Source organism: Heloderma suspectum, chromosome 2 (assembly GCF_057233095.1).
Source record: "Heloderma suspectum isolate Gila_16-S chromosome 2, 16-S_ref, whole genome shotgun sequence".
Taxonomy (NCBI): Eukaryota; Metazoa; Chordata; class Lepidosauria; order Squamata; family Helodermatidae; genus Heloderma; species Heloderma suspectum.
This window is the reverse complement of record NC_139459.1, coordinates 173,483,563-173,510,258: the sequence shown is the minus strand read 5'-3', so window position 1 is coordinate 173,510,258 and position 26,696 is coordinate 173,483,563. Positions and strand designations below refer to the sequence as shown.

The 26,696-nt window shown below is 46.6% G+C and overlaps 2 protein-coding genes across 2 annotated transcripts in view; both read left to right on the top strand.

The window, feature by feature from the left end:
* Positions 1-4,608: 4,608 nt before the first annotated feature.
* LOC146353295 (vomeronasal type-2 receptor 26-like) lies at positions 4,609-22,399 on the top strand. The gene is made up of 11 exons (XM_084829712.1): positions 4,609-4,622; positions 4,962-5,073; positions 6,834-6,923; positions 9,467-9,532; positions 10,909-11,084; positions 12,031-12,205; positions 12,294-12,296; positions 16,926-17,810; positions 18,475-18,684; positions 20,428-20,554; positions 21,489-22,399. Exons 1-11 carry the CDS (start codon positions 4,609-4,611, stop codon positions 22,397-22,399), a joined length of 2,769 nt encoding a protein of 922 aa, XP_084685838.1.
* Positions 22,400-23,631: 1,232 nt separating this feature from the next.
* Positions 23,632-26,696, top strand: part of LOC146353294 (extracellular calcium-sensing receptor-like) — a 42,929-nt gene continuing 39,864 nt past the window's right edge. The window contains exon 1 of the mRNA XM_084829711.1: positions 23,632-23,816. Coding sequence (XP_084685837.1) covers positions 23,632-23,816 — 185 coding nt within the window. The remainder of the gene's footprint in view (positions 23,817-26,696) is intronic.

The following is a 26,696-nucleotide window of genomic DNA, read 5'->3' as shown; positions in this document are numbered from 1 at the left end:
AAAAATTAGCATTTCTGTTTTACGATGCTAGTCAATGGGAAAACACCAAAACAAGGCAATCCGGATATCCAAATCTCGCTTCAGATTCAGATCCAAGTCGAAGCAGAGGGGGTCCAAATCGATCCAAAGTGGATAGGGGTCACTTCAGAGGATCTGAAGCAGCATCCAAAAGGGGTTAGGGGGTCCATGCACAGCCCTACTTTCAAGTATGTCTATTTAGACATGCCAGTAGAAATACTCAGTAATCAATGTGCTGAGTTATTTGATAAACAAGAGGGTTCTTTCCACATTGTGGTCTTTATCCACTGCTGAGGCATTTGCTCTTTCCTAGTCATCTGGAAGCAGAATTGAAATGGTTGTCTTTATGGCACTATATTCCCTATAAACGTCTTGCAATTTTTGAATTAGTTTGAAATGGTGCCCGTTAACTATCAAGGATAAGTTTTTAAAAATATCTCTTACAAGCAGAATCTGCAACAAAGTGTTGCAATACAGTATATCTAAGGATGTCAGAGAATTCTGCCAGGGATCTCAGTGAGGCTGAATGCCAGTGCATTCGGCCCCCCAAAATCCGTGGCAGAACGAAGCCCCCCGCCCCGCGAAAGACGCGCGAAACAGAGCACCTACCTGCTGCCGTTCACGCTGCTTTGTGAATGGCGGCCGCATCTGCGGTGGCCATTCACTTCTTCATTATAGCCGTGATAGGGTACGTAAATACTTACGTAGCCTATCACAGCTAACGCAGGGACACCATTTGCATCCCTGTGGAGGCCGTGATAGGCTACGTAAATATTTACGTAGCCTATCACGGAAAAAAAAAGGGAACGCAAATGGCGGCGGCTACAGCGGCCGCCATTTGCGTCCCTGTGCAGGCTGCCCAGCGGCTGGATGTCCAGCTGCGGGCAGCCCTGGCCAGCGGCTCTGTGGAGTCGCTGCGGAGCAGAGCCAGCCGGGGAGAATTTCGGGGGGAGGGACGGAGCACCTCCCCCCCCACCGTGAATGTCACCCTTCGAAAAGGTAAGTGACTTTCGTACATTCCTAAGTATATCCTCTCCTCACAACAGGAGTATTTCTGCTCAGTGGTCTGCCAGCAAGTCATGTCCTCCTTGGGGATACTATAAGCTGCAAGGAGTTCAAGCAGGGCTCTCCAGACCCCCACATCTCTTTTTCTCTTCCAACTGAGACAACATCCCATAGGTACTGAGAATGCTCCGTTCTTCTCAGTGCTATTTTTCTGGGATGCCCGCAAAACATTTTAAATAATTTTTGAATTTCTGAAAACTTCAGGGTTCCCCTGAGTTTTCTGATGCCTCCCTCTCTTTTTTTTTTCAGTAGCCCCATTTTGGCTCAGGTTCTGTTTGCACTCACCTCCTGACTTCACTGTTAGTGGGAGTGATACTAGGGGCAAGAATATATTATGCTAAATTATGGAAAATGTCAGCTGCCATTTTTGCACACCATATTTGTGGTGTGGGAACATAATGTCAGGAATGAATCTGAGTGTGTGGAAATAGTTAGCAGCTCAGACTCAGAATGGGAACAGCCAGAACGGGGGGAGGCTCCCTCCCTAGCGAGCTCAGATATGGCAAGGCCTTCTTCCCAAGACCTTGGCACACAGATGGCTCAGCCTGAGGCCCCCTCTTTCCTCCTCCAGGAGAACCCAGGTCTTGGAGGAGGAGGAGGAGAGTGAGGGGCATGACTTGAGGGATGCTAGGGTCTGTTGCAGAGTGAAGCGGGAAAAGTTAGAGGCGGAGCTCAGACGCTCCACCAGGTTGGTGATGCGTGATAGCCTACATAGGAGGGAACCACTGTAAGGGAGGGGCTTCCCCCCTAAGCTAGTCTGGCTGGGCAGTTCTTGTTTCAAACTGCCGGCAACTTCTCTAACTTCCACTTTGGCTCCTCTATTGGTATTCGTAATTGTGTGGAGCAGCTGTTTCCTTTGTAGCTTGAGAGTTCCTAGAATTTGCATTTGTAAAGGACCAGGTCATTAACTAATAAAGTAGTGAGCCTGAAGCCTGGTATCTTGGAGTGTGTTAACTGCGAAGGGGGAGGACGAAAGAATGTGACACATAAAATGTATGAGTGTGCTGTAATGGCAAAACTGCATGATTAGGCTGAGCAAAGGCAGCAGTATAACCAATTCGTTCAAAATTGGGCTCCTTTTATTGAGTATTGGGGGGGGAAGCAATCCTATACATGTCTACTCAGAAGTAAGTCCCATTCAGTTCCATTTGGCTCACTCCTAGGGATGTGGCTATGGGATTGCAGATGAAGGCTCATTCTTCAAATATATATTTGTTGCAATTATTGTGATTAGTATAACGTAAATAAAATAGGTCAATAATTCTAAGATTCCTTTAGCATTATATTATCTTTTTAGCTATTGCATTTCTACACCACCCAATACCTGAAACTCTCTGGACAGTTCACAACGATTAAAACCATAAAACACAATATGATAAAACATAAAAGTTCAAAAGTTTAAAACTACAGTAAAAAACCAAAATGAAAAATAAACAAAATAAAACCTAGAAGCAGTGCGAAGGTTTAAAAGACAGTCACGTATTTCAACTGCAGGAACATCTTTTGTGCCTTTGCTTTTTTCAGCTCACCCGCTCTCTAGTCCTGCCCCAGTTTTTCCATTTTGACTTTGACTAGGTGGCAGTGAAAGGGAAGAAGCTAAAACATGACAATCATTATATCCTCTCTCTTGTAAGGCATGCATTTTTAAATCTTATTTTTGTAGAGCATCTTAAGCAAAAACTGGCCAACAAAAATCAAAATAACAAGAGAATTCCCAGCCCCCTGCTGCTATTTGGAAATGGCTGGTGTAGATTAAGAAGCACTTCTTCACATGGTGGGTTGGGACTGACACTGTTTGCGGGAGTGGAATGAGCTTTTTCAGAACAGGGGAAGGGGCCAGGCTGATACAAGGTCAAAGGTTTGGTCCATCTAACTCATGACTCAGTGGCTCTCCAGGGTCACAGACCACAGTCTTTCCCAACCCTACCTGGAGATGCCAGGAGTCGAACCTGGGAGGTTCTGCATGCAATGGGTGTGCTGTATGAGTGAGGTTCCAAAATTAATGTAAGCTTTCAACCCTCTTGATTCTGAATAAAGGGCTGATTTAAATAGGAACATAGGAAACAGGCTTCTACTGAGACAGAACTTGGTCGACCTAGTCTAGTGTGGTCTACACTGAATGGCAGTGGCTCTCCAGGGTTTCAGACGGGGCCCAGCAAGACCAGGCTTCACTAGGAAATAAACCTTAAATTGGTTTTCAGTTGTTACCACTCCCTAGCACAAGCACCAACCCTTCTGAGACTTGGAAGGTTTATTGCCTGGAGTCACCTCTATGGTGTGTACCATTTTCATATAAATTGCCCAAAAGAATTATAGCAGGAAAGAAGGGGAAGCAAATCACTCCCCATCTCCATCCCCACCCCCCCAAAATTGAAGACTCCATGTCTACATGAAGTGCTGCACCTCTCCGGAAGCTTTTCAGTTTTCTTACATAGGGCCACCTCTATGCTGCCTGTCATTTCCAGAAGGATGGTCCACAAGTAACATAGAGGGATAAACACATACTGATTTTGGATCACCTCGAAATGTAAAGTCTGCTCTTGCACATAAATCCCAGCACATATTCATCTGCAACCTGGCAGAGTAGATCCCCTCACAGTGGGAAACTATCCCTACAATTTTCAGCCCATTCTGCCAAGAAATAAAGATGCTATCGGCAGTTCCCTTAAACAATCTCCCCCACCAAATATCAAGGGGCAGAACACAAATACCACTGGCCCTACATTTCTGAGATTCAGCATGCAGACTCCCTTCCTAACATTTCATTCATGGCAAAAAGAAAAAAAGTTACAGCAATTATTTGCTTCCCCATCATAGTCAATTGGAGGCAGAACGCCTTGGATTCCCAAATCGCAACTCGGGTTCATTACCCAAGGTGAAGCTGATGGCCTGTGAATCAGGCCAAGCAGAATCAGGCAATTTTCTGACGTGCCGAATTGGGGTCCGAGTGAAATCTTGTGGTCAGTGTCACAATATAATATAAGTAGTTATTGAACAAGGAGAAATCCAGAGACGAGATATAGTTATGGGAAGTCTAAAGGCTTCTCCACTTGGAGCATTTATCCTGCTATTGAGATTGGTTACTCACAGAAGTTTGCAGGTCCTTTAGATGACATTGTCAACCTCCAGAGCATTTCCCACACCAAATGACCTTTATTCCATTTTTTTAAAAGATCGGAGATAATGAGCTATCAGATTACCATGCTTGAGTTCTGCTTGAGTTCCCTGGTAAAAAAGGAACAGCCACAGTAAGAGGAGCTAGACCACAGCACCATCTAGTGGCTGTGTAATGAAACATATGGAAGACTCAGATAATGGGAAAGGGGGGGAAGGAAGCGTTTGTAAAGGGAGTTCATCGTGATCCTGCAATTAATATGGAAGCAGAAAGCCCCATTTTAAATGCAGGATTTTAGGCTGGTGTAGAGATGCTCTAAGAAGCTGCAGTTTAGGAGAAAACATACAACAGGATTCCTGAATCGCTTCCCGTATAAGACTAGTATAATATCTCAAGAATTAGGGGGCAAAATGGCGATAGAAAGGTGGGAAGCTTGTTGAGAGGAACTGAGCCCAATAATATTTCCACAAATAAAATCCCCCCACTTGGACAGAACTGAGCCTTGGGCAGTTGCTCCTGGGAGGTTAGAAGACAAATAAGGAAGCTCCATCAGAATGGCCCATCTAACTCAGTATTGACCACACTGACTGGCAGAACTTCTCCAGTGCCCCTTGGGGGGGGGGGTCTTTCTTGGTCCTACCTGGAGATGCTGGGATGTAGCAGGGACCTTTGGCATACAAAGCAGGAGCCCTATGGCCCTTTCCCAAGGATTAATGTAAGATCCCAGATCTCATGGTTCTGAATGTAACCCCATGTTCCCTAGCAGCAACCCTGTAGGGTATTGGAAACCATGGGACCTGGGTTTGTATGGTAGTGGGATGGATGATGGAAAAAAGCCTGATCCCAAACTAGTGTATGGTGTTTCCAGCCCACCAGTAACCCTGAACCCAGAAAAGGAGTGGGGACAAAGGCAACTGGGATATTTAAAAAAAAACCCAAGAATGATTTATTTTAAAAGGAACAGAAAAGGGGACAGGAAGCCAAACAAAAATTCCAATGAATAAACAATTTAATGTCTCTAAACAATAAAATGGAAGGAATAGAGTCTGACAATTGTATGGTCCACGAAGTAGGGTTATTTCTTTAGACCTGTCTCTAGCTGTGTAGTCCAGGACTCTGATGCAACTGAACAGTAACCAAGAAAGGACAAAATGCTCCTGCAGCTGCTGCTAATCTCCTTCGCAGTCCTTTCTCAGCCTCCTCAGGCCCTCTGCTCCGTCTCTTCCTCTTCACTATTTCCTCAGAAAACTGGTTTCACAATATCTGTCTCCTTTTCTCTCCTCACAGTCAGAAAAAACACATCAGGGTGCAAAAGGGTTAAAAGACCTTAAATTGGAGTTTAAGTAACTACCATTAGGGATGTCGTGAGGGTCCATCCAGGGGGTGGAGTCCAGTGGACTCCCCCCACTCGGCCCAGCCCCTGGACTTGGCTCATTGAGCCCCCACCCCCGCCAGCTGACCTGCCAGGACTTACAGCCCTGCCTATGAGCGCCCACAGACAAGTCGCAAATGGCGACTCGCTATTTTTTGTAAATTAAATCTTGCGCACAATGGCCAGCACTTTCCAGCCAGCCATTGTGCTCAAGATTTAATTTTTTAAAAAAAGTTGCTGTGGGCGCACGGCTGGGGTGGGGTGGTGATCCTATCATAATTACACATGGCACCTGGATAGGGTTTGCATCCCTGGCATGATATGGACCGTGCTCTCTGTAGCCTGAGGAGACTAGTTGCCAGGCACCAATGATGGTGTTGGGGTGGGTCATCTGAGACGGGGTTAGGGGCCCAATGGAGCTGATGGCACACACTCTTTGTGGGTGAAGCAGGTTGATGTGGATGATAGTGGAGGAGCAGATTCAGCTATGGCTGGATAACCTGTAATTCACAAGGCATCCTGTGCTCAGCTTGTATGAGATAGAGCCCATGCCAGACACTTTTCAGAAATTTTGGACTGGATAATAGCGGGATGATGACCTCATGCCCCGGGGAAAAGCAATTATCTTGACTTCCCTGAATGTATTGAGCAGCCCACTGGAGCTGTCCAACCTATGTATGCTCTCAAGTCTGCACTGCAGCCAATGGATTGGTCACCAGCACCATAAGGAGTTTCTCCAGTGGGTGAGAGAGCTAAGCCTAACACTGGGCCTGCACTGCTATCATCCAGAGAGGCATCAGAAGAGCAGTTCAGAGGGTGCAAGCCACATCACAGACTGTGGGACTTCCCAAAGGGCAATCATCGGGGCAGACATGTCAAACTAGGTCAGGGGTGGGGAACCTCAGGCCCAGGGGCTAAATCCAGCCCTCCTGGGGTCCCAATCAGAGGTGAGTCATCCCCTTGCCCTGGTTTGGTGGATTCCCCTTTCCTCCCACCTGCTGATTGTTTGGTGTTTTTCTGACTTTTGTGCAGTTTCCCCCATTCTAAAAGGATGAAATGCCTCTCCTAAGGCTTACTTACTGGCAGCAAGATCTTAAGCCAAAATATGCTGGTAGTTTTTGCATTTTGTCCCCACATACCACTAGAATTCAGCTCCCAAGAGCTTCTGTGAAATTGAGTTTGGCCCTTTTGCTGCAAAACAAAATAAAAAAGGTCCCCGCCCCCACCCTAGGCCTTAGGGTCCTCTCTCATAACTTGCTGCAGAATGAAGATCAGGATGGAGTTCTAGCACTCGCCCAGACCCTTTGTCTGCAGAGGGAAAGGGGACACTTCCACCTGGAGCAGGAGGTCAGCGTAACGGTGATCTGAAAACCATCTTTGACCACCCAACCCCCCTATGGTTCCATGCTTAGAGTCCCAGGAAAGGCTAAAAACAGCAAAGGCAGGGCAAGAATTGGACCTGTGAGGCTGCTCTAAAAGCACAAACTGAACAGAAATGGAATGGTTTTTCACCCATGCACTGATCTAATTCGGCTTGCCTCTGCTGTACCAACTCCTCCCTTTCCCCTGGCATCAATCTGGGCTAAAATATGCAGGCTGAAGGCAAGAACTGATGCCATCTACTTGAGAGCGCAGTGGTAGCGTAGAGGTATGATTGGTTCACCGCTACCACTGCCACATGCTAGGCAGAACGATGTGCTCTCATCTGTGCTCAGTCGTATTTGCTCTGATCCGTGCCTCATCCAGCCTGTTTCCTAGCCAGAAGCTGTCCTAAAAACCAGAGATCCATCTGAGCTCCAAAGTGCCATAGAGCCGAGGATGCTTAGAAGAGACCATGGCCCTTTCCATCCCACTATGCTACAGTGAGACTAGGGGTTCAACTTGGGCAGTTCCTTTCTTCTGTCTTATCATCTTCGGTTACACACCTGAAAAAATGATACGTGAGTTATTAGTTTGACCCTGCAACATTCAAGATGGCTCAGGCCTCATCCATCAGCCAGAGAACCAAAGGCCACTGGGAGGCTGCACCCCCTGCCTCCCAAGAGAAAAATCTTGGCAAGGGGGTGAGTAACCTGCCCCCATAATCAGCCACAGAGGGAGTAGGTTCAGGGAGCTGGTTTTGCCCTTCTCCACAAGCAAGAAAACCTTATAGGTTTTCAAGAAAACTTTGAAACTGGGGATGTATGAGAATCTGTTTTGATTTGTTTCTTACTGGCATTTGTCCCATTCACAACCCTGATTGTGAATGGGAGCACAATGATCAGAAAAAGCTTGCACATTCCTCCATCTTCTAGTCACTGAAATGCTAGAAGACTCCAGTGACCCCCTTCTAAGGAAACTAAATACTGGGAAAGCCCTGGAACTAGGGATGGTGGAGAAATCCACTGCAGACTCAACTCAGGCTGGATACTCAAGAATACGACCTACAATGTCCGCAGTGGAATGACCCCACTCACCTCTGGATTGGTCGGACTTCCAGCAGGGCAGCTCTCCGGCGCTGTCAGTGTCATCAAGGCCCTTCCTTCCTGTGCTGGCCATCAGGAGCTTCCTTAACAGTTGGTGCAAGGAAGAAAGGTCGCGGCGTGACCAGCACTCTCATCTCCTCTTGAGGAGACCAGGGATAGAGCGCTAAGGTGCCACCAAAGCCCTTCCTTCCCTTGGAGCAAGGCAAGGCATGGTGGCCCCTCTTTAAGAAGGAACATGGGAAGCTGTCTTATGCTGAGTCCGACCACTGGGACATCTCGCTCGGTATTGTCTCCACCAGGGGTACAGAATCTCTTTCAGCCTGAGGGCCAAATCCAGGGCCTGCATTCCAGTGGTGGTTGGGGCTGAAGGCAAAAGAGGTGCACCCAAGGCAAAAGCGGTGGGGCCTGGACACAGAACAAAACAAAACAATGCCGGCATATTTTATATCTTATATTTACATATATAAATAATATATATATTATTTTATATAAATATAAAAAGATACTGGCATATCTTACTGCCAATAGCTAAGCCTTTGGAGAGGCATTGCAACCACTTAGAATTGGGGGGCGGGGGGACATGGAAGCTGGAAAGCCACCAAATGACCAGCAGTTTGGAGAAAGGGAGTGGGGCCATAGGAAGGTTGCACGGCCAAAGGCCCACTGACCTGCAGCTGCTCGCCAGGATTTCAGATGGGGATTTTTTCCCAGCCCCATCTGGAGATGCTGGGGATTGAATCTGGGATCTTATGTAGGCAAGGTGTGTGCTCTACCATGGAGCTACAGCCCTTCCCTGCACAGCCACATTGCTGTCCTACTAACTTAGCTCCTCTGGCTTTGCCCATTGAATGCACCTACCAATCCACCAGGCTTTGGCACCATCTCAAACAGACTTCTCCATTTCTTTTGGAAGGCCTGATAATCACTGTTCATCGCACATCTTGTATCTCCTCATGGACAGTACTTTCTGGGGCTGCAACTGCAGTTGTACGTAAGATATGTTTTGCATCCTTGGTATAGTTGATATAGATCTGCCTTCCCCCACCTGATGCTCTCCAGATGTGTTGAACTGCAGCTCCCATCATTCCCAGCCACAAGAGCCAATGGCCAAAGTGGTTAGGAATGTTGGGAGTTCCAGTTGAAAACATCTGGAGGGCACCAAGTTTGGCAAGGCTGGAATAGATATTTTTATCTGGAGCCTGAGGGTTGGCCAAGAAGGCTGAACACAAGGCATCAATGATGGTGTAGAGGTGAACCATCTGAGACAGGGTTAAGGCAACATGTCCTCCTAGGTCTGAGGGTTCTCCCAGGTAACTTTCTGAAGGATCAATTTCAGGCTGCAGTTCTAGGACTAAAACAGAACATCTGTCCAGTGACGGGAAAGGAAGACCCTTGCTTCCTTGGCTCCTGTGATGTGTATCTTTGATTTAGGTGCTCAGCTTCAAATGTGACCAGGAGCAGAACCATACAACTACTGTCAAATCCATCGACTTGAGTGTGCAATGGTGGTGTTGTGGGAAACTTTCTTTAGTTTCCTCTGGCCCGCACCCAGGTGGGAGTAAGATAAAAACAAGAGCGAAGAAAGACAAAGGCACCCCAGTAGGGTGATCTTTATTTTCTGCTGCAGCAGGATTCCAAGCTAATTCAAGGCAAAGATAAGAAGGCAAGGAATGTTTCTGTGTCACAGCACAGAGCTTTTATACAATCAAGCATTGCATCAGAAACATTCTCATTGATAATCTTTTCCTGCCTTATCAGGGGTAAGCTCATTGGCTATTGCATTTGAATGGAATGTGTTGTGCTGACTCATCTGCGATGTATGTGATGGGCCTGCTTTGAGATAATGGTGTTGCCTAACTCATGGACTCAATCATCGTGAGATCAAGGCAGCCATGAAAATCTTAGGTCAAGCAAGCTATTTTCTCATCAGTGGCTCAGAAGGAGGCCTTCTCTGCTGCCACCACTGCCAAATGGTAGGTGTGATAATGTGCTTGCCTGTGCTCGGTCACATTTGTTTGGATCTTTGCACCACTTGAGCTCTAGGCGTTATCTGGCCTGCTTCATAAATTGAAGCCCTCACGAAATCCAGGGAGCCATCTGAGCTCCACAGCACCAGAGAGGACGCTTGAGCACAAGAGTGAGACTTGGGTCCCAACAGGGGCAGCTGCTATGCCACCTGGAAACTCCCCCAAAGCATTCAAAAAACCATCGGGTTCCATAGGACTTTGGGCTAGACCATCCTAATAGGTCCTCTGCTCCCTGCAGGTTGATTTAATGCCAGACAGACTAGTCATTTCATCCACCAATGCCTCATTGATCAGCCCTGCACTGGTATAAACTGGTGCCAACACCTCCCTTTCCTAGCCATCAATCTAGTCCCATGAGTATTGGCACAAGCCTGGACTCCATCTTAGAACTAGGGGCTCAGTTTCACACAGGCCAAAGGCCAGAACCTGACAACAAAAGTCAAGTCTGAATAGCCCACAGAGAACCAAAGAGTGACACATACTTTTTTCTCACTCCAAAGTGCAAAGGCAGCTCAGCACTCTGGAGCTCTGGCTATTTCTCTAGCCTGGAATTATGGAAATGACAGTAATTCTTGATGAATCCCCCATGGATTTCCATCCAGCAAGTCAATAACAAAGACATCCTGGAGAAAACATGCTTATTATAGATGTGCCCTGAGCCCTTCCATGTGGTGTCTGATCACTTGGCTTCTACTCACTTCTTGCTAAGATCTAATTCCCCTGCAAGGGCCTGTATAATCTGCTCTCCTTCAGGTTCTCTTTAGTCACTGACTTAGGAGGGAAGGTGTCTTTGTGCTGCTGATGATTTTGCTGCTGCTTCTGCTCCTATTTTGCCTCCTGCCTCAGGCCACCCAGAGGATGCTGAGCACCACGTGGCCCATGATGAGGCCATATGCACTGCAAAGAGACTATTACAGGCCTGGAGATCTCATTGTCGGTGGGAATTTACCATTTGGCGATCATTCTGGTGTAAAGACAGACTTCCGTTTATTAGCCCCATCAAAGGACTTCATTCTTACTTCGTAAGTCTCCACAGGACAGATCTGAGAGAGATGTTTGCCAGCTTTGCTTTCTGATTAGAGGGCTACTTCCAGGGATATACGTCAGAGATGCTGCTGCTATTCATAATGGGGACAACGGACTTGAGGATTCTGCTCTGGCTTCATTCTGAGCTGGAAGAAAACTCCCCCTTCCACTCCTTCCCTCTTTGGCAACATCAGTGCTTGTCTGGTAGTTCTCCAGCACTCTGGGGATGATTGTTTCCAATGAATGAAGGAGCCAAGCATTGCTGTTGCTTCTACTGCTGTCAGGTGAGGACGTACATGGAAAGGGGTGTGAATGCGAGCCAGCCTGGTGTAGTGGTTAGAGCGCTGGACTGCTATTTCGGAGATCCAGGTTCTAATCCCTACTCAGTCATGAAGCTCACTGGATACCTCTGGCCAGTCACTGACTCTCAGCCTAACCTACCTCCTAGGGTTGTTGTGAGGGTAAAATGAAGAGGAGGGAGATCATGGGAACTGCCTTGGCTTCCTTGCGAGAGGAATAAAGGTGGGATATAAATGTTAATAACAACAACAACAACCACCACAAGTGTAAGCAGAGTATGGGAGCTTGGAGGCTGTGGTTAGGGAAGATTTAGATCTTTCTGTGGTCATCATGTTGTCTCTGGAGATGCAGCCGCCTATCATTTGGTGGTTTCCCTATTTTGTCATTTCTTCCCATTCTAAAGGTTTGAAACCCCTCTCCAAAAGCTTAAGTATTGACAGTAGGTGCTTTAAGCTAAAATTCTCCTAAAATTGAAATATGAAAAGAAAATGCATCCACCTTTCAATGTCACTCTCATCATTACAGGAGGATAGTTAAGAACTACCAGCATTTCCTGGCCTTGGTGTTCGCCATCACTGAGCTCAACAAGGATACGACTCTCCTTCCCAACACAACGCTTGGCTTCCACATCTATGACCACAGCAACAGTGAAAGAAGGATCTACTTGAACAGCCTCTCTCTTCTCTCCACACGCAAGCGATTGTTTCCCAATTATAAATGTGACAGGCAGGATAAGCTGCTCTCCATTATTGGTGGTCTCGATGTCAAATCCTCAAGGCAGATGGAATCCATCTTGGGCATCCTCAAGATCCCACAGGTAAAGGGATAGTTGTGGGCATTCTGGAGAACTCAGCAACACAGAGATGCAACACCTGGTTTCTGCAAACGCTCTCTTGCCCATGCAGTGGGTATGTGGTGCCACTGTGTTGCCATTCATCAAATGATCTTCCACATTTCCCAGTAACCTTGGCGGTAGTTGGGAATGGGGAATCACAGAGGCTGATACGTGACTAATCCCAGCAATGGGTCTTTTGTGCAAAGAAAGGTTTTCGGTTGGGGGAAACAGCAAAGAATCTTGTGAGACCTTAAAGAATGACAAAGGAGGAAAATATCACAAGACTCCTTGGCTGGATCTACACTTACCGCCTTTTTTCACTTCCAATGAGGTTTCACCGCCCGCCTTTCACACTACACAGTAGCAGCCTCGAATTAGAACTGGAATTTCCCACTTCCATGCTCCCGCTTTCAATACCCTAATATCCCGGTATTTCCTCTTAATGTGCTCTGATTTTCCGCCTTCGCTACTGTATCCAGTCATAGTCCCCTCCCCCGCCTGTCCATATACGGCGGTGTTTGTATTTCCCTCCTGTCCAATCACAGCTCTCGACGGCCCCATGTCTTCTTCCAGCTACTGATCACATAGGTTCCTCAGCAGCCCCCATTTCCTCAGCAACAAGCAAAGGGCTGGATGTGCGTGTGCTTGTCTGATCTCGGAAGCTAAGCGGGGTCGGCCCCGGTCAGTAGTTGGATGGGCGACCACCTGGGAATCAGGCTTCCTGCACTGAGCAGGGGGTTATTCTATCCCTTCAAATGAGATTAAGTTTTACCCCCTCCTATCCCCTGCTCCGGATGTGTTTTTTTTTAATTAAGGCGTTATCCTCGCAGAATCGGGACTTCTCCACGATGTTTTTTCCCCCCTAATTCAGGCATGATCTTCGAAGATTCGAAGTTGTGAAGCTTCACAACTTCGAATCTTTGAAGATCATGCCTGAATTAGGGGGAAAAAAACATCGCGGAGAAGCCCCGATTCTGCGAGGATAACGCCTTAATTTTAAAAAAAACACATCCGGAGCGGGGGATAGGAGGGGGTAAAACCTAGTCTCAATTGAAGGGATAGAACAACCCCCTGCTCAGTGCAGGAAGCCTGATTCCCAGGTGGTCTCCCATCCAACTACTGACCGGGGCCGACCCCGCTTAGCTTCCGAGATCAAACAAGCGCGTGCAGGAAAACAGCAGGAAAACAGCACAGTGCTCAAGTGTGAACCGAGCTCACACATTCGATGAAGCACTGCAATGGGGGAAATGGGTGAGTATGAATAATCACGTTTTAATGTGAGAGCGTTTAACCTGACAGGACACCAAATTCATTGCGATGGCGGGCACAATGTAGATCGGCCCCTTGTTCCTGCTGTAACTGACTAACTCCTGGGATGAGGGGAACTCACTCCTGCAATATAAATCTGACTGTGTTTTCTTTATTGGGACACATTTCCATATAACCTAGCTTTTGGTTTCAGCCAGTTAGGACATAAAGTGAAGGCATTTGCAACAGGGGGGTGGAGGCGTACTTCAGGGGTGCCTGATTAAGTCCCACTTACATGGTATCATATTTTTATTTTGTGTGTACAGATACCTTTCTACAAGGAATGGGAATGGTTTGAGCCATTTACCTTGTGAGGCAATTCAGGGCATCTCTACACCAGCCTAAAATCCTGCATTTAAAATGGGGCTTTCTGCTTCCGTATTAATTGCAGGATCAAAACGACACCCTTTTTCACCTACTTTGTTTTCCCCCTCCCCTTTCCCCCTCCTTCTCCCCATATCTGAGTCTTCCATTCTCTTTCATTGATCTCGCTCCTCTTCTTGTCGCTTTTACTCTTTTCACGGAGGAACTCAAGCAGAACACAATGGGGTAAATTGATAGCTCATTATCTGTGATCTATTTAAAAACAGAACAAAGGGCATTTAGTGCAGGAGACCCCCTGGAGGTGAATGGCATCATGTGAAGAGCCCGCAAACTTCCATGAGGGAGAAATCTCAATTGCAGGATAAAAGCTCCATGTGAAGAAAGCCTCAGTGGCATTTGGGGTGGTTTCTCATGACATTCTCACAAAGGCCTATTCATCGCGATGTACTGGGGTTACCCCCAGGGCAGCCCCTGACTTTTGGGGTAGTAACCACACTGTGGGGAACTCTGAAGTCATCACAGAGCTTTAGCTTCCATGTTGAAATCCATTTTAAAAATGAACGTCTTCATTCAGGATAACACTTCTGAAACTGAGATTCTGACTTTGCCCCAGTGGGCGAGAGAATGTAACCAGAGGTGTCCCAAGGCTGTTTAAAAGTTTAATATGTTTCAAAATACATTTTAAAACTTTACCAGGAAAGGAGTGAATGCCTTTCAAGTTTTTAAGCAAATGAAAACATGCCACACAGGAAATATTGAGATCTGAATGATTTATTGAGAAAAGTAAATGCAAAAGAACATCACATGCAGAAGTAAAATGTGAAACATGCAGTGATTACAAAAAAAAAAAACACATATGTACCCATGAACCACATGGGTTACATGAAAAGATTACATCACGCAAAGTAAACTACAGTTTAACTCTTGCTAAGGCCTAATAGAAAACAATATTAAGAAAATAATATTAGAGCATTAAATGAAACAGCTGTTGTAGACAAGAGTTATACTGGCTAAACTAGCAGCTATTTGAATTGCTACTTAACTCCACCTACACTTTGACCAGTCCAGACTAGTTAAATGCAATTCTTAATGCTTCTAGTTAGATAGCAGTGTAGTCCAAGCCTTTAGGGAAATGGACAGGAAAATAGAAACTCATAGCCACTTATCTTGAGCAGAGATTTAAAAAAAAACCCTGGCTCCTATGTTCCCAAAGGAAGATTGGCGAAGACCTCTCCCGGAATTCAAGGTAAAGGACTTAGCAAAGTCCAGATATGAAAGTTAACCCAGTTAGGAAGTGAAGAAAACTTTTAAAAATACAAAAATGGTGGTGAAGTAAAATAAAATAGGGTAAAATAAAACAAAGGGGGAAAACTGAACTAAACTCCTTAGAAGCTAGGTATCTAGCCTCCAAAAGCTACTCTGGAAAAGATGGCCACCAGCAGCCTCAAAAACCAGTGAAGGGACAGGATCAAAGTAATAAATCCTATTTTCTCTCAGAAAGACAGCAAACATGCAAACTATGACCCAAGAGGCCCTGAAGTAAGCAAAAACTTGTTAGCAAAACCTGGAGCTATGCAAAATAAGAAAGTCAATAAAATCAAAAGAAAGTCATGAGCGAAGGATCTTTTCCTATAGGGACGTCGGAGAATTTCTCCACGAATCTCCGGGAGGCTGAATGCCAATGCATTCGGCCCCCTGAAATTGGTGGAGAAACGGTCCGCCCCCCCGCCCCCCCCCCGGGATGGGACTTACCTTTGTCGAATGTCCCTGGCGGCTCCAGCGGCAGTTCGGCGGCGGGGGGGCGGCGGCGGCGGCCGGTCTTCCGACCGGCTGCCACCACCACCATTTCGAAGGTGAAAAACAACAACAACAACAAACATGATAGGCTACGTAAAGATTTACGTAGCCTATGACGGCTAGATTTCCAAAAAACACCGTGATAGGCTACGTAAATCCTTACGTAGCCTATCATGGCTGACTTTGGGGGGGGGAAAGCACATACGCAAATGGCGGCGCCAATGGGCGCCGCCATTTGCGTTCCTTATTTGGGCACGTGTAGTCTACGTAAACATTTACGTAGCACGTGTAGTCTATGTAAACATAAGCGTTGCCCTTATTTTCGCCATAGTCTACGTAAATGTTTATGTAGACTACACGTGCCCAAATAAGGAACGCAAATGGCGGCGCCCATGGGCGCCGCCATTTGTGTACGCGCTTTTTTTTCCCCCCCAAAGTCAGCTGTGACAGGCTACGTAAGGATTTACGTAGCCTATCACGGCTGACTGCAGGGACGCAAACGGCGGCAGCTACGGCCGCCGCCATTTGCGTCCCGGCAGGAGATGAGATTCACGGCCGGTGAGACGGGGCGCTCCCCCCCGGCCAGAATTTCGGCAGGGAGGGACGGGGCGCCTCCCCCCCAACAAGAATTTCGGGGGGAGAAACGGAGCGCCTCCCCCCCCACCGCGAAGCAAGCTGCGGGACCAGGTAAGGGACTTTCGTCCATCCCTATTTTCCTAGAGTGCAGTTGCGTTTTGATCAACTGATTCCCCTAAACTTTCCTGCCTTCTGATTGGCCTTATTCCGAGTTGCCAACTAGGAAATTGGTTGTGGATTGGGGAAAGACATGTTGGGCAAGCAGAAACTTGCAAAGACAGCCTTTTTTCATGGTTTTAGGTAGCTGATGTTACCGTAGGCCTTATCAGGGTACATGGAAACACTTCAGACTCTCAGAGTGGGTAGCTTGAGGGCCTACCTGCCTTTCTTCCAGACTGGACCTTCCACAACTTGAATACACCTTTGTCAACGTAAACTGTCTGCATCTCAAACTCCAGGCAGCAAGAATTTTCTGCCCTTCAGGAAAGACTGGCTTGCTTGTGAACCAAAGTTTTTCTCCCATTCCATTCCATAGCCCCCTTAAAAGCCCTTTGGCCCCAAAACTTGACCTCCCAAAAAGGGACTGAGTAACAATTTCATGCATCTGAAGTGACCTGTAGTTCACAAAAGTTTATGCCAAAAAAATGGGTTAGTCGTGGAAGGGCCACAAAAATCATTGTTGGTTTTGCTGCAATAGATGCGCAAGGCTTACCCTGGAATTTACTCTGGAAATTCCTTCCTTCAGCTTGGTTATGGCTTCTCTGAGTGTACTGAGAGAGAGGAAAACGTATTTCCTTCCTTCTACCGGATTGATTCCAATGAAATTTCCCAGTATGTGGGCTTAGTCCAACTGCTCCTGCATTTCCACTGGAACTGGATTGGGTTGGTTGCTCCCAATGATGACAGTGGTGAAAATTTTATCCAGACACTGACACCAATGCTCAAGCGGAAGGACATCTGTGTGGCTTTCACTGAAATGTTTGATCAAACGAACCGGCTCCATCTGCTTCAAGCACTAGCTGGTGATATTCCTAGCTCTTGGTTTGAGCCAGAAGTGATGATTGTCTTTGCAGACTCTGGTGTTATACAGCTACTAACAGGATTATTGATTGCTCATGAATTAAACACCAATACCACGTTTCTGAAGGGCTGGATCCTGACATCCCATTGGGAAATTGCTGCAATGGGATCCCACAACAGCCAGTTACTTCTAAACCATTTCCATGGTGCTTTGCACTTCAGAGTCCACACAAGGGATGTGCCAGAATTCAGGCATTTTCTCTGGGCTTTAGATCCATTCCATCCACAAGGAGACATCTTTCTCCGTGACTGGTGGGAAAAGACATTTGGCTGCAATTTTCTGAAATCAGGCCAAACCTCTCTGAGGGGATCGGGAAAGTGTACTGGGAAGGAGAAGCTAGACAACTTGCCAGATGCCATGTTTGAAATGAGCATGTCTGGTTGCAGCTACAATATCTACAACAGTATATATTCTGTGGCACATGCATTAAATGCTGTATCTGGATCCAAATTTGCAATGACAAAGGAAGGCAAGAGGCTTCTGACTATTCATCCATGGCAGGTAACATCAGATGTGGCAATTTTATAAAAGGTGCCTTGGTGATTTCTCAATAGTCTGATCCTGGAAGCAAAGGGTGAGCCTGAGGGAAGGACTGTTAGTCCATTTTAAACATCCTAAGAAGACATTTCCCATGAATATTCTTCCATAGCCATCATTTCCTTTAAAGAGGATTAGGAAGTGAATAGCAGAAACTAACAGTGCTTATATAATAATTATGTAATTACAACTGTGGATATTGAGAGGGGAGGAATCAAGCAAGCCTCTACCCAAAGTTGTGGGCTACAGAGCAATATTGCTCCCCCCATAACCCTGAGAAGCCAACATTATGCACCTCAACCTGCAGCATGTTCCTTCTTGAGAGCCAGCTGAAGACCACCAGGTTTTGGACTCTTTGCTGCTATGAGCAAACTCCCTCCAGCTTTCACTCAAAGATATGAGGGTGCATTGTAGCAAGCTGTCACCAGCTAAAAAAGCTCAAACCACTGAGCAAGCATATTTGAGCAGATAGTGCCCAATGAAGATTAATCTTAACCATTATTTAAACCAAAAGATGGAGTATGGGAAAAAGCAGTCTCGTCCTCACTCAACGGCAGTCACAGTCTGTTAGAAGATGCCAGAATTCACTCACAACTACCCTGTTTTCTAAGTGTCTGTTCTGTTTCAGATTCTTGCCTCTTTGAGAAATGTCCGGTTTAACAACAGTGCTGGAGATGAAGTCTCTTTCACTGAAAATGGCAAGAGATATGATATCCTGAACTGGGTCTTCTTCCCAAATGGATCTTCTTATCCTGTGAAAGTTGGAGGAGTGGATTTGGGGGCTCCCCCAGGCCAAGACTTTACAGTTCAATCTGATGCAATCGTGTGGCCTACAGAGGTGGGACTGAATGTTCTGAAGTTACAGAACTAAAGAATGTTGCACTTCTGTCCCTTGAGGACACAAGTTGCCTTTCTAGATGAGGCCAAAGGCCTATTAAGTCCAAGGAATGGTCGTTGTCCCATGGTAAAGAACCATCTTTGCATGCAGATGTCCCAGATTTTGTTATCAGCATCTGTAGGCAGGGCTTGAAAAACGGCCATGCCTGAAACCCTGGAGAGGTTCTGCAGTCAGTGAAGACAACATTGGGCTTTGTGCATCAAGGGATGTGTGAATCTGCAAAACCAGAGCTCAGTGAAGTTATCCAAATGCCACCTCGAAGCTCATTCTATCTCCTCTCCATATCAGATTACAAGCTTTGGGAGGGTTTTTCTTTTTGCAAGAAAATTTGCGCTTTTTTTTTGCATATTTTTCCAAATGTACACATCAACTGTGTGCATCTTTAAATGCATGCATTCTTCTCCCATTAATTAAAGTGTGCATTTTTCAAAAGTACCGATTTCCATGCCCGTTCCTCAAGTGTAGTCATGCTCCCAAATGCAATTTTTTTATTTTTTATTTTGGCCTGTGACAATGATTGCAGAATGCGCTCAAGTCCATGTTCACTCCGAAAATGAGAACTGAGAAAATCCTGATCTAAAATGAGCTGAAACTAATTATTTATTCATCCCTAGGTGGACCAAAGGTCTGACTTGGGAGAAGGCAGCCTCTAAAGTTCCTCTTTCTGCCTCAGACTACATTTTTGACCAGCCTTGCACCCCAATTGGGTCAAGAGCGTGGAGGGAAGGAGGTGGCCAACTCGAATGGGGTTGCAGGACCAGTGTCAGGAGCGCCCTAGCTGCCTCTTGCAGTCCCCACCAATAGCCACCTCAGGACACAGATGACGAGGAATTCTTTCCGAGACTTTATTCCTTTATTACTTTATGACTCTTTCAGAATACTAGTCGCTAGCGCCAAAGCAAGGAACAGCCCTGGGGAAAGATAGCTGAGTAGCCTAAGCTCCAGGTAAGGCAGTTGGTCCCCGTTTGAAGGGGAACCACAGGAAGACCCTGAACTTATAAGCTAAGGAGAGATCCTCCCTCTTTCCCTTGGGTCCTCGGGACGCGACCGTGGTTTGCGTGCCAAACAAGCGCTGCGACTCCTTTCCGCACCCTCCATCTGTTGTCGCTCCCTGCGTCTGCGCCGAGCGTCCAGCCAGCCCCCCTCCAGCGCTCTCTCACTGCCAGGGTCACTATCTATCTCAGGAATGCTGGCAGGAGGAATCTCTGCCAGCTGCTGTGCCTGTGAGAGATGAGCGAGCTCCTCTCCCACGGATTGCTGTTCCTCCTCAGAATCAGAACTGCTCTGGGGCTCTACTGGCTCAGTTTCCACCCTGACAACCAGGTTGCTTTCTCCATGCAGAGACAGTGACAGAGCTCCGTGCCTCTCTGTGCATGAAGGGTTAGGGAGTGAGAGTGGGTGGGATGGACTCCCTGATGTCATGGGAGAGGGAGGGCATTTATGATGGGGGCTGTTCCCCTTGACGTCATCAGGATACAGCAGCTTCCAGCATTACAATTCCTGTCTCCAATACAAGGCATTTTTATGATGGTTCAAAGTAACCTGCAGACATCAGAAACAGGTTTGGCCCCTCTAAGCTGCAAATCCTGTCCATCACACAATGGGAAACTCCATGGAGAAAGTCCCGTTTAGTGCAATGTCCATCTCATGGAAAACCTCAACTATTGCTCTCTTCTCTTTTAGAAGACGCCCTTTGCAAGGTGTGTAGAGAGGTGCTTTCCAGGGTACTGGAGAAAAGTTCCAGAGGGGAAGCAGGTTTGCTGCTACATGTGTGATCATTGTCCAGAAGGGACCATTTCTAACTCAACAGGTACTTGAGACTTTGAGAGCCATATAAAAGTGCAGAACGTACTGGAGTTGGACTGGTGTGGTGAGAAGGGGAAGATCATAGACAAGGAGGAGTGTGTCCACCATTTCCCGTAGGAATGTTTTCTCTATGCATACCATTTTAGATTGCATACCTCTGCAGTTTAGTTGTTTATACATGAGTTCCTGAAATCTTGTATTTAATTAATACAATAATGACACCCAGTAAATTACTCTTATTCACAAGTACACAGTCTGTTCCATTTCCTTCCTTATTCTCATTGGCTCAATGTTTAAGGCATAATTTTGTAAAGACCATGTTTTCAACCTCGGTTCTTTAGCATGAGACCTGAAGCTGTTTGGGATGAACGCTTATCAGGGCTAGTGGCTGGTCATCCTTTTAACAACTGGAGACTGTTACCCCAATGTCAAACTGATTGCCATTTATATCTATTCTGATTTCTGTAACCTGTTCCCCAGCCTCGGCACTATAACATCTCCTCAGAGGACAGTCCATAATCTGAAGAAAGCCATTAATTTATTTGCTCATTCAGAAAGAGCTGCAGGTTTACTGATAGTGGTTCAGTTCTTACACTGATCCAGGTTTCATTTCTAGTTGCAGAGTTTGGATTTTTCCACCTTGTGTGATATCGACCATAAATCTGGTACAGGAGGCCATTGTGTTAAAAGAAAAAAAGAAGAAAGTGTTCTGTACATTTTTACAGTGGTCTTATTAAATATGTTGCAAAAGCTTTAACAGAGAGCAATTAAATGGACGTTATACCCCTAGGTGTACAATCAGCTACAGAACTGAAATTTCCAGCTCCTTCTTTGTGGACTGAACTGTCGTTCCCCCCCCCCCCGCACACACACAGACAGACATAGAAAGAACATCTGTGTCATGTTTGAGATACTTCAGTAGCTGTTGCTCATTCCAGATGCAGATCGCTGTGCTGCCTGCCCAGAAGATCAACACCCTAATGGGAATCAAGACCAGTGTATGCCCAAGAAGATTCACGTCCTTTCCTTTCAAGAGACTTTAGGCTTTGTTTTAGCTTCTCTAGCTCTTTTCCTCTCTCTGATCACATGTTTAGTGCTGGCAGTCTTTATTAAACACCGTGACACACCCATCGTCAAAGCCAACAACCGAGACCTTACCTACGTCCTCCTCATTTCCCTCCTACTCTGCTTCCTCTGCTCCTTCCTGTTCATCGGTCAGCCCATAAAGATCACCTGCCTTCTCCGACAAACTGCTTTTGTAATCATCTTTTCTGTTGCCATTTCTTCCATCTTGGCAAAAACTGTCACAGTGGTTCTGGCCTTCATGGCCACCAAACCAGGAAACCTGGCAAGAAAACTTGTGGGGAGACAACTGACAAACTCCATTATCCTGGCCTGTCCCCTCATCCAAGCTATTATCTGTGCTGTCTGGCTGGTGACCTCTCCCCCATTCCCAAACTTGGACTTCCATTCCCTGGTGGGAGAGATCATAGTGGAGTGTAATGAAGGCTCAGTCACAATGTTTTACATTGTCTTGGCTTACATGGGTTTCCTGTCTATTATCAGCTTCACAGTGGCTTTCCTAGCAAGAAAATTGCCTGACAGCTTTAACGAAGCCAAGTTTATCACCTTCAGCATGCTGGTGTTTTGCAGTGTTTGGATCTCTTTTGTGCCCACCTATCTGAGCACCAAGGGGAAGTCCATGGTAGCCATAGAAAACTTCTCTATCTTGGCCTCTGGGGCTGGTCTCCTGAGTTGCATCTTTCTCCCCAAATGCTACATTATTGTGCTGAGACCCAATCTCAACTGCAGAGATTATCTAATAAGGAAAAGGAATGAGGGGATCTAACACTGTGGAGTCTTCTCTGATAATTCAGTTGCCAATCTAACGGTCAATCCCGATTCCCTATCAAATTGGTCCATAGAGGGGAGCTAGATTAATTTATTTGTTCTATGATTGTCTGAATTATGTTTTTATTCTAAATATTGTCTTTCATTGTTGTAAGCCACCTTGAATACTATTTCTGGGTAGAAAGGTGGGGTAGAAATTAACCCAATGAATGCTATGTATCCGAACCCCTCAAACCAAATCAAAGGCATCTTTTCGAACTCCTTTCCCTTAACCTGCTTTGCACTTACGGTCACTCTCCCCACATTCCAGGTGTCTGGCAATGGTGCTGCCAGGTAATTTTAACCCTGGAACTAATGGCCTTACAGGGGTCTCTCTTTACATGGCCACAGGCAGAACTTCACCTCTGAAGCAGGCAACTCACATTACTTTCCTCCCCAACTGCCATTCCTTACATTCCAACTCTTTCTATATTCCTCATATGTAGAGGAGGGATGGGGACCTCTTTCAGTGCAAGGACCAAATTAAATTTCAGAGAAGCCCTTGGGGGAGGGCGCATTCCAGCCAAAGGCAAAAGGGATGGGGGCAAAAAATACCAAAAAGCAAAAACCCAGCAGCATTTTTATTTATTTATTATTCATTTATTACATTTCTATACCGCCCAATAGCCAAAGCTATTTAGCTTAAATCTCTTCCTGCCAGGAACTCAGCCTTAGGAGAGGCATTTCAACATTTTAGAATGGGGACAAAACTGAGTAAACATCTGGAAACCACCAAACCATTCATGGTAGGGGAAAAGGGGGCCGGGCCAGGGGAGGGGGCACGGTGACCTGGGAAGCCCCAGATTGGGACTCCAGGAGGGCCAGATTGGGACCCAATCCTGGTGTTCCCCAGCCCTGTGTTAGAGCAAAAGAAAATGGGGGAAATTGTGTGCCACCTCCGAAAAAAGAGAAATACTCTGAGCACGTGCACTTTGGCATTTTTAAGGTACTTAAATTGTAGCACCATCATGACTAGAGAAGTAAAACGGAATCTGCTTCCACTGCCCTGATGCGAAATGCACTTTCCTTGGGAACAGGCACCATTTTGCAGTAGAATGGTCAAAATAATGAAATGGGCATCTGCTTCCACGTGCAGGCCCAGCCATCCACCTCCGGACATCAAAACCTTTTTTAAAAATAAGAAGAAAACAGATGCTGCGGTGAGCACAGTCGGCCGCAGCCAACCCCAGCATGCCTACGCTGGCCCAGGCGTTGGAACTCTTTGACACTGCCCACCTGCTGTGCTCTGGGTGGTCATTTTGGGGAGCCCAGAGTTACAGGGCCCAGGACATTGGCCCTGGGGTCCAGCCCTCGTGGCACCACTGTCTCCAAGCCGGACGAGGTGGGGTGGTGGAAGCAGAGACGCTTGCCTGGCAGTAGGTCAAGGGCCAGTTAGGTGGCAGTGGTAGTGCTGCTCCTTGCAGTTCCGTGGCTGGGAGGGGGGATTCTAGGAACTTTCATCACAGGGGGTGGCCGTACCTCCTGCCCCAACTCCCGGTGTCACGCATTGTCCTGCCCAACCTCTGCACCATCAGTGCAGACATCCAAAATGGGACACCTATGCACAAGTAGTTGCTCGCATGGAGGGACTTCCCCACTGCTTTTCCCATCTTTTTTCTTTCCACAAAAATAAGTCTGTTAAGGAAGAAAAGACAGAATACTGCATGATGCCTTTTGACCGGTAGTGCTAGGCTTTCTTCACACGGAGCTTTGATCCTACGATTGAGATGGCTCCATCCCGGAAGTTTGCGGGCTCTTTACATGACGCCGTGAACCTCCAGGGGGTCTCCTGCACTAAATGCCCTTTGTTCCGTTTTTAAATAGATCTCAGATAATGAGCTGTCAAATTACCCCGTTGTGTTCCACCGGAGTTCCCTCTGCGAAAAGAGGAAAAGCGGCAAGAAGATGAGTGAGATCAATGAAAGAGAATGGAAGACTCAGATAAGTTGTGATCTTGCATTTAAAATGGAAGCAGAAAGCTGTTTTAAATGCAGGATTTTAGGCTGGTGTAGAGATGCTCCTAGAATCCTCCATTTGGCACCATTCTGTATGTGCACGTGTGTGTGTGTGTGCGTGTGCGTGTGCGTGCGTGCACATGTTGAGCCCATCTCCCTGGAGCCAGGCTCTAAGCCTTAACTCATGTGTCCTCCTTTCCACTGCAAGTTTGGGTGACTGAGCTTGATGCTTTGAGGGCGCAATCTAGACTGCAGTACCATCCCGCCTGAGCATTCCATCAGCTGACCCTCACAAGGGCCAATCCCTGCCCACCAGGCTCTATAAAGCCTCCCCTTCAGAGCTGGCACCTCTCAGTCCAAGCAACTCATCTCCAGAGCACCATCAGGCAGTTGCTGTGGCCAGTGAGAAAACATGTGAAAGGGAACAGCAGGGGCTTCTCTGTATGAGAATTTTTTGAAGAATCATCATGGCTCATTCACTCACATTTCATGGGTGATCCAGATAATGTTGTTGTCCTTTTGTAATCCACCCGTGTTTTCCCAGCAGTTCTCCAGACCTTTTGCTCAACGTGGAAACTCCGTTAAGGAGGGGAAAAGCAGAACAGCAGCACCTTTTCTTTGATGCAGTGGACAGGGAAATGCAGAATGGAAGCAAGCTGGGAGGAGTTGTGCCTGGGGAAGATGGATGACATGTTGGAGATTCCCATCCTCTCCTGGTCACCTGGCTTAGAATATTTCCTGTTGCAGTGGCATGTCCTGACCTGCAGGTCCTTCCAGCTTTTCAAAATGGCATTGGCAGCCCCTTGTTTCTTTTGCCACTTTACTCCCCAAATGCCCTGTGTTTAGCACCCATACTGAAATCCCCTGCTTAACTTCAGTTGTTCCGTTGTAGTTGTTTGCTTGTCCAATAAATTTAAGTTTATGTTAGTGGTATTCCAGAAGAACAGACTTGCGCAAGGATAATAAATTAGGGGGGAAAGGAGGCGGTGGCTTTCTTTTTACAAAGCAAGGAGGGGGGAACCTGCTCTGTCTGCTCTCAGCAGGCCCCCTTTCTAGCAGCCATGTTTGCTGGGAAACTGGGAAGGAAGTTACCAGATATAGTAGAGTTCTGTGCTCCTGATTTCTAAATTAAGGAATTCCAAAATACTGCACTCCTGGATAGAAAGACTAACAACAGAGTATTTTTTAAAAAAATTAAGCTAAATGTTTTGGCTTCTGGCATCATCAGTAGCTGTGCTGTTAAATGGGTATCAGGAGTGCCAGTTTATCTATCTATCTATCTATCTATCTATCTATCTATCTATCTATCCATACACACACACACACACACACACACACGAAAATTGGCATGTGCAGGCTAGTCACACTCACCCATGCTCATGCGCAGAATGGAGAAAACGTACTGTGGGAGGGGAAAGGAAATGATACCTGGATACATTCTGTCCTGGCCCACCTCCCTCATCTTGATGCCAAAAACTGCTATGCCCACCAAGAAAAAGGGGCTTGGAGTGGATCATGGGTTACAAACCACAGGCAACAAAACCCAGTACAGATACTGGCTGACTGCAAAATAAGGGCTCCATGTGGGAAAACCCCAGGGGGAAGCATTGTGTGTGTGTGTGTGTGTGTGTGTGTTCAGGGAGACCGTGTTAGCCACTTAGGTGTGCTGGAGGGGGCCACAGTCACTCTCTCCCCTTTCTCTATCTTGCCCATCGATCGCACAAATCTGCCAGCCTTTGGCACCATCACAGTCAGACTCCTCCGTTTTCTTCTGAAGGGCTCGATGATCCCTGATAGTCACATATCGTGAACCACCCCTTGGGCAGGGTCCTGTACTTTCTGGTGCTGCAAGTTTAGTTGTACCTGGGCACGTTTTGCATCCCTCATATAATTGGTATAGAGCTCCCACCATTCCTAGCCACCGCAGCCAATGGCTATATTGCTTAGGAATGATAGGAATTACAGTCCAAAACATCTGGAGGGTATCCTAGGTCTTCAAGGGTTCTCCTAGGGTTCTCCAAGGATTAAATTCAGAGTGCAGTAGAGGGAAAGGTCCATGTTGCCTTGACTCCTGAGATGTGACCCTTAGGTTTAAGTGCTCAGCTTCACACAGGGCCAAGGGTAGACTCTGAGATCTAAAGTCAAATCCATTGGCTTGAGGGTGCAATGGTGGCCAAGAAAGAGGTCTTCTTTGCTGCCACCACCACATGGTAGTCATGGTAATGGGCTCTCACCTCTACTCAGTTGCATTTGTTCTGATATTTGTTCCACTTGCGCTCTGGCCATTTCCCAGCCTGCTTC

Excerpts from the sequence above, each read along its gene's own strand:
- LOC146353295 (XM_084829712.1), top strand. Across the intron at positions 18,685-20,427 it reads CAATCGTGTGGCCTACAGAG|AAGACGCCCTTTGCAAGGTG; the intron begins GTGGGACTGAAT and ends CTTCTCTTTTAG. Across the intron at positions 20,555-21,488 it reads GACCATTTCTAACTCAACAG|ATGCAGATCGCTGTGCTGCC; the intron begins GTACTTGAGACT and ends TGCTCATTCCAG.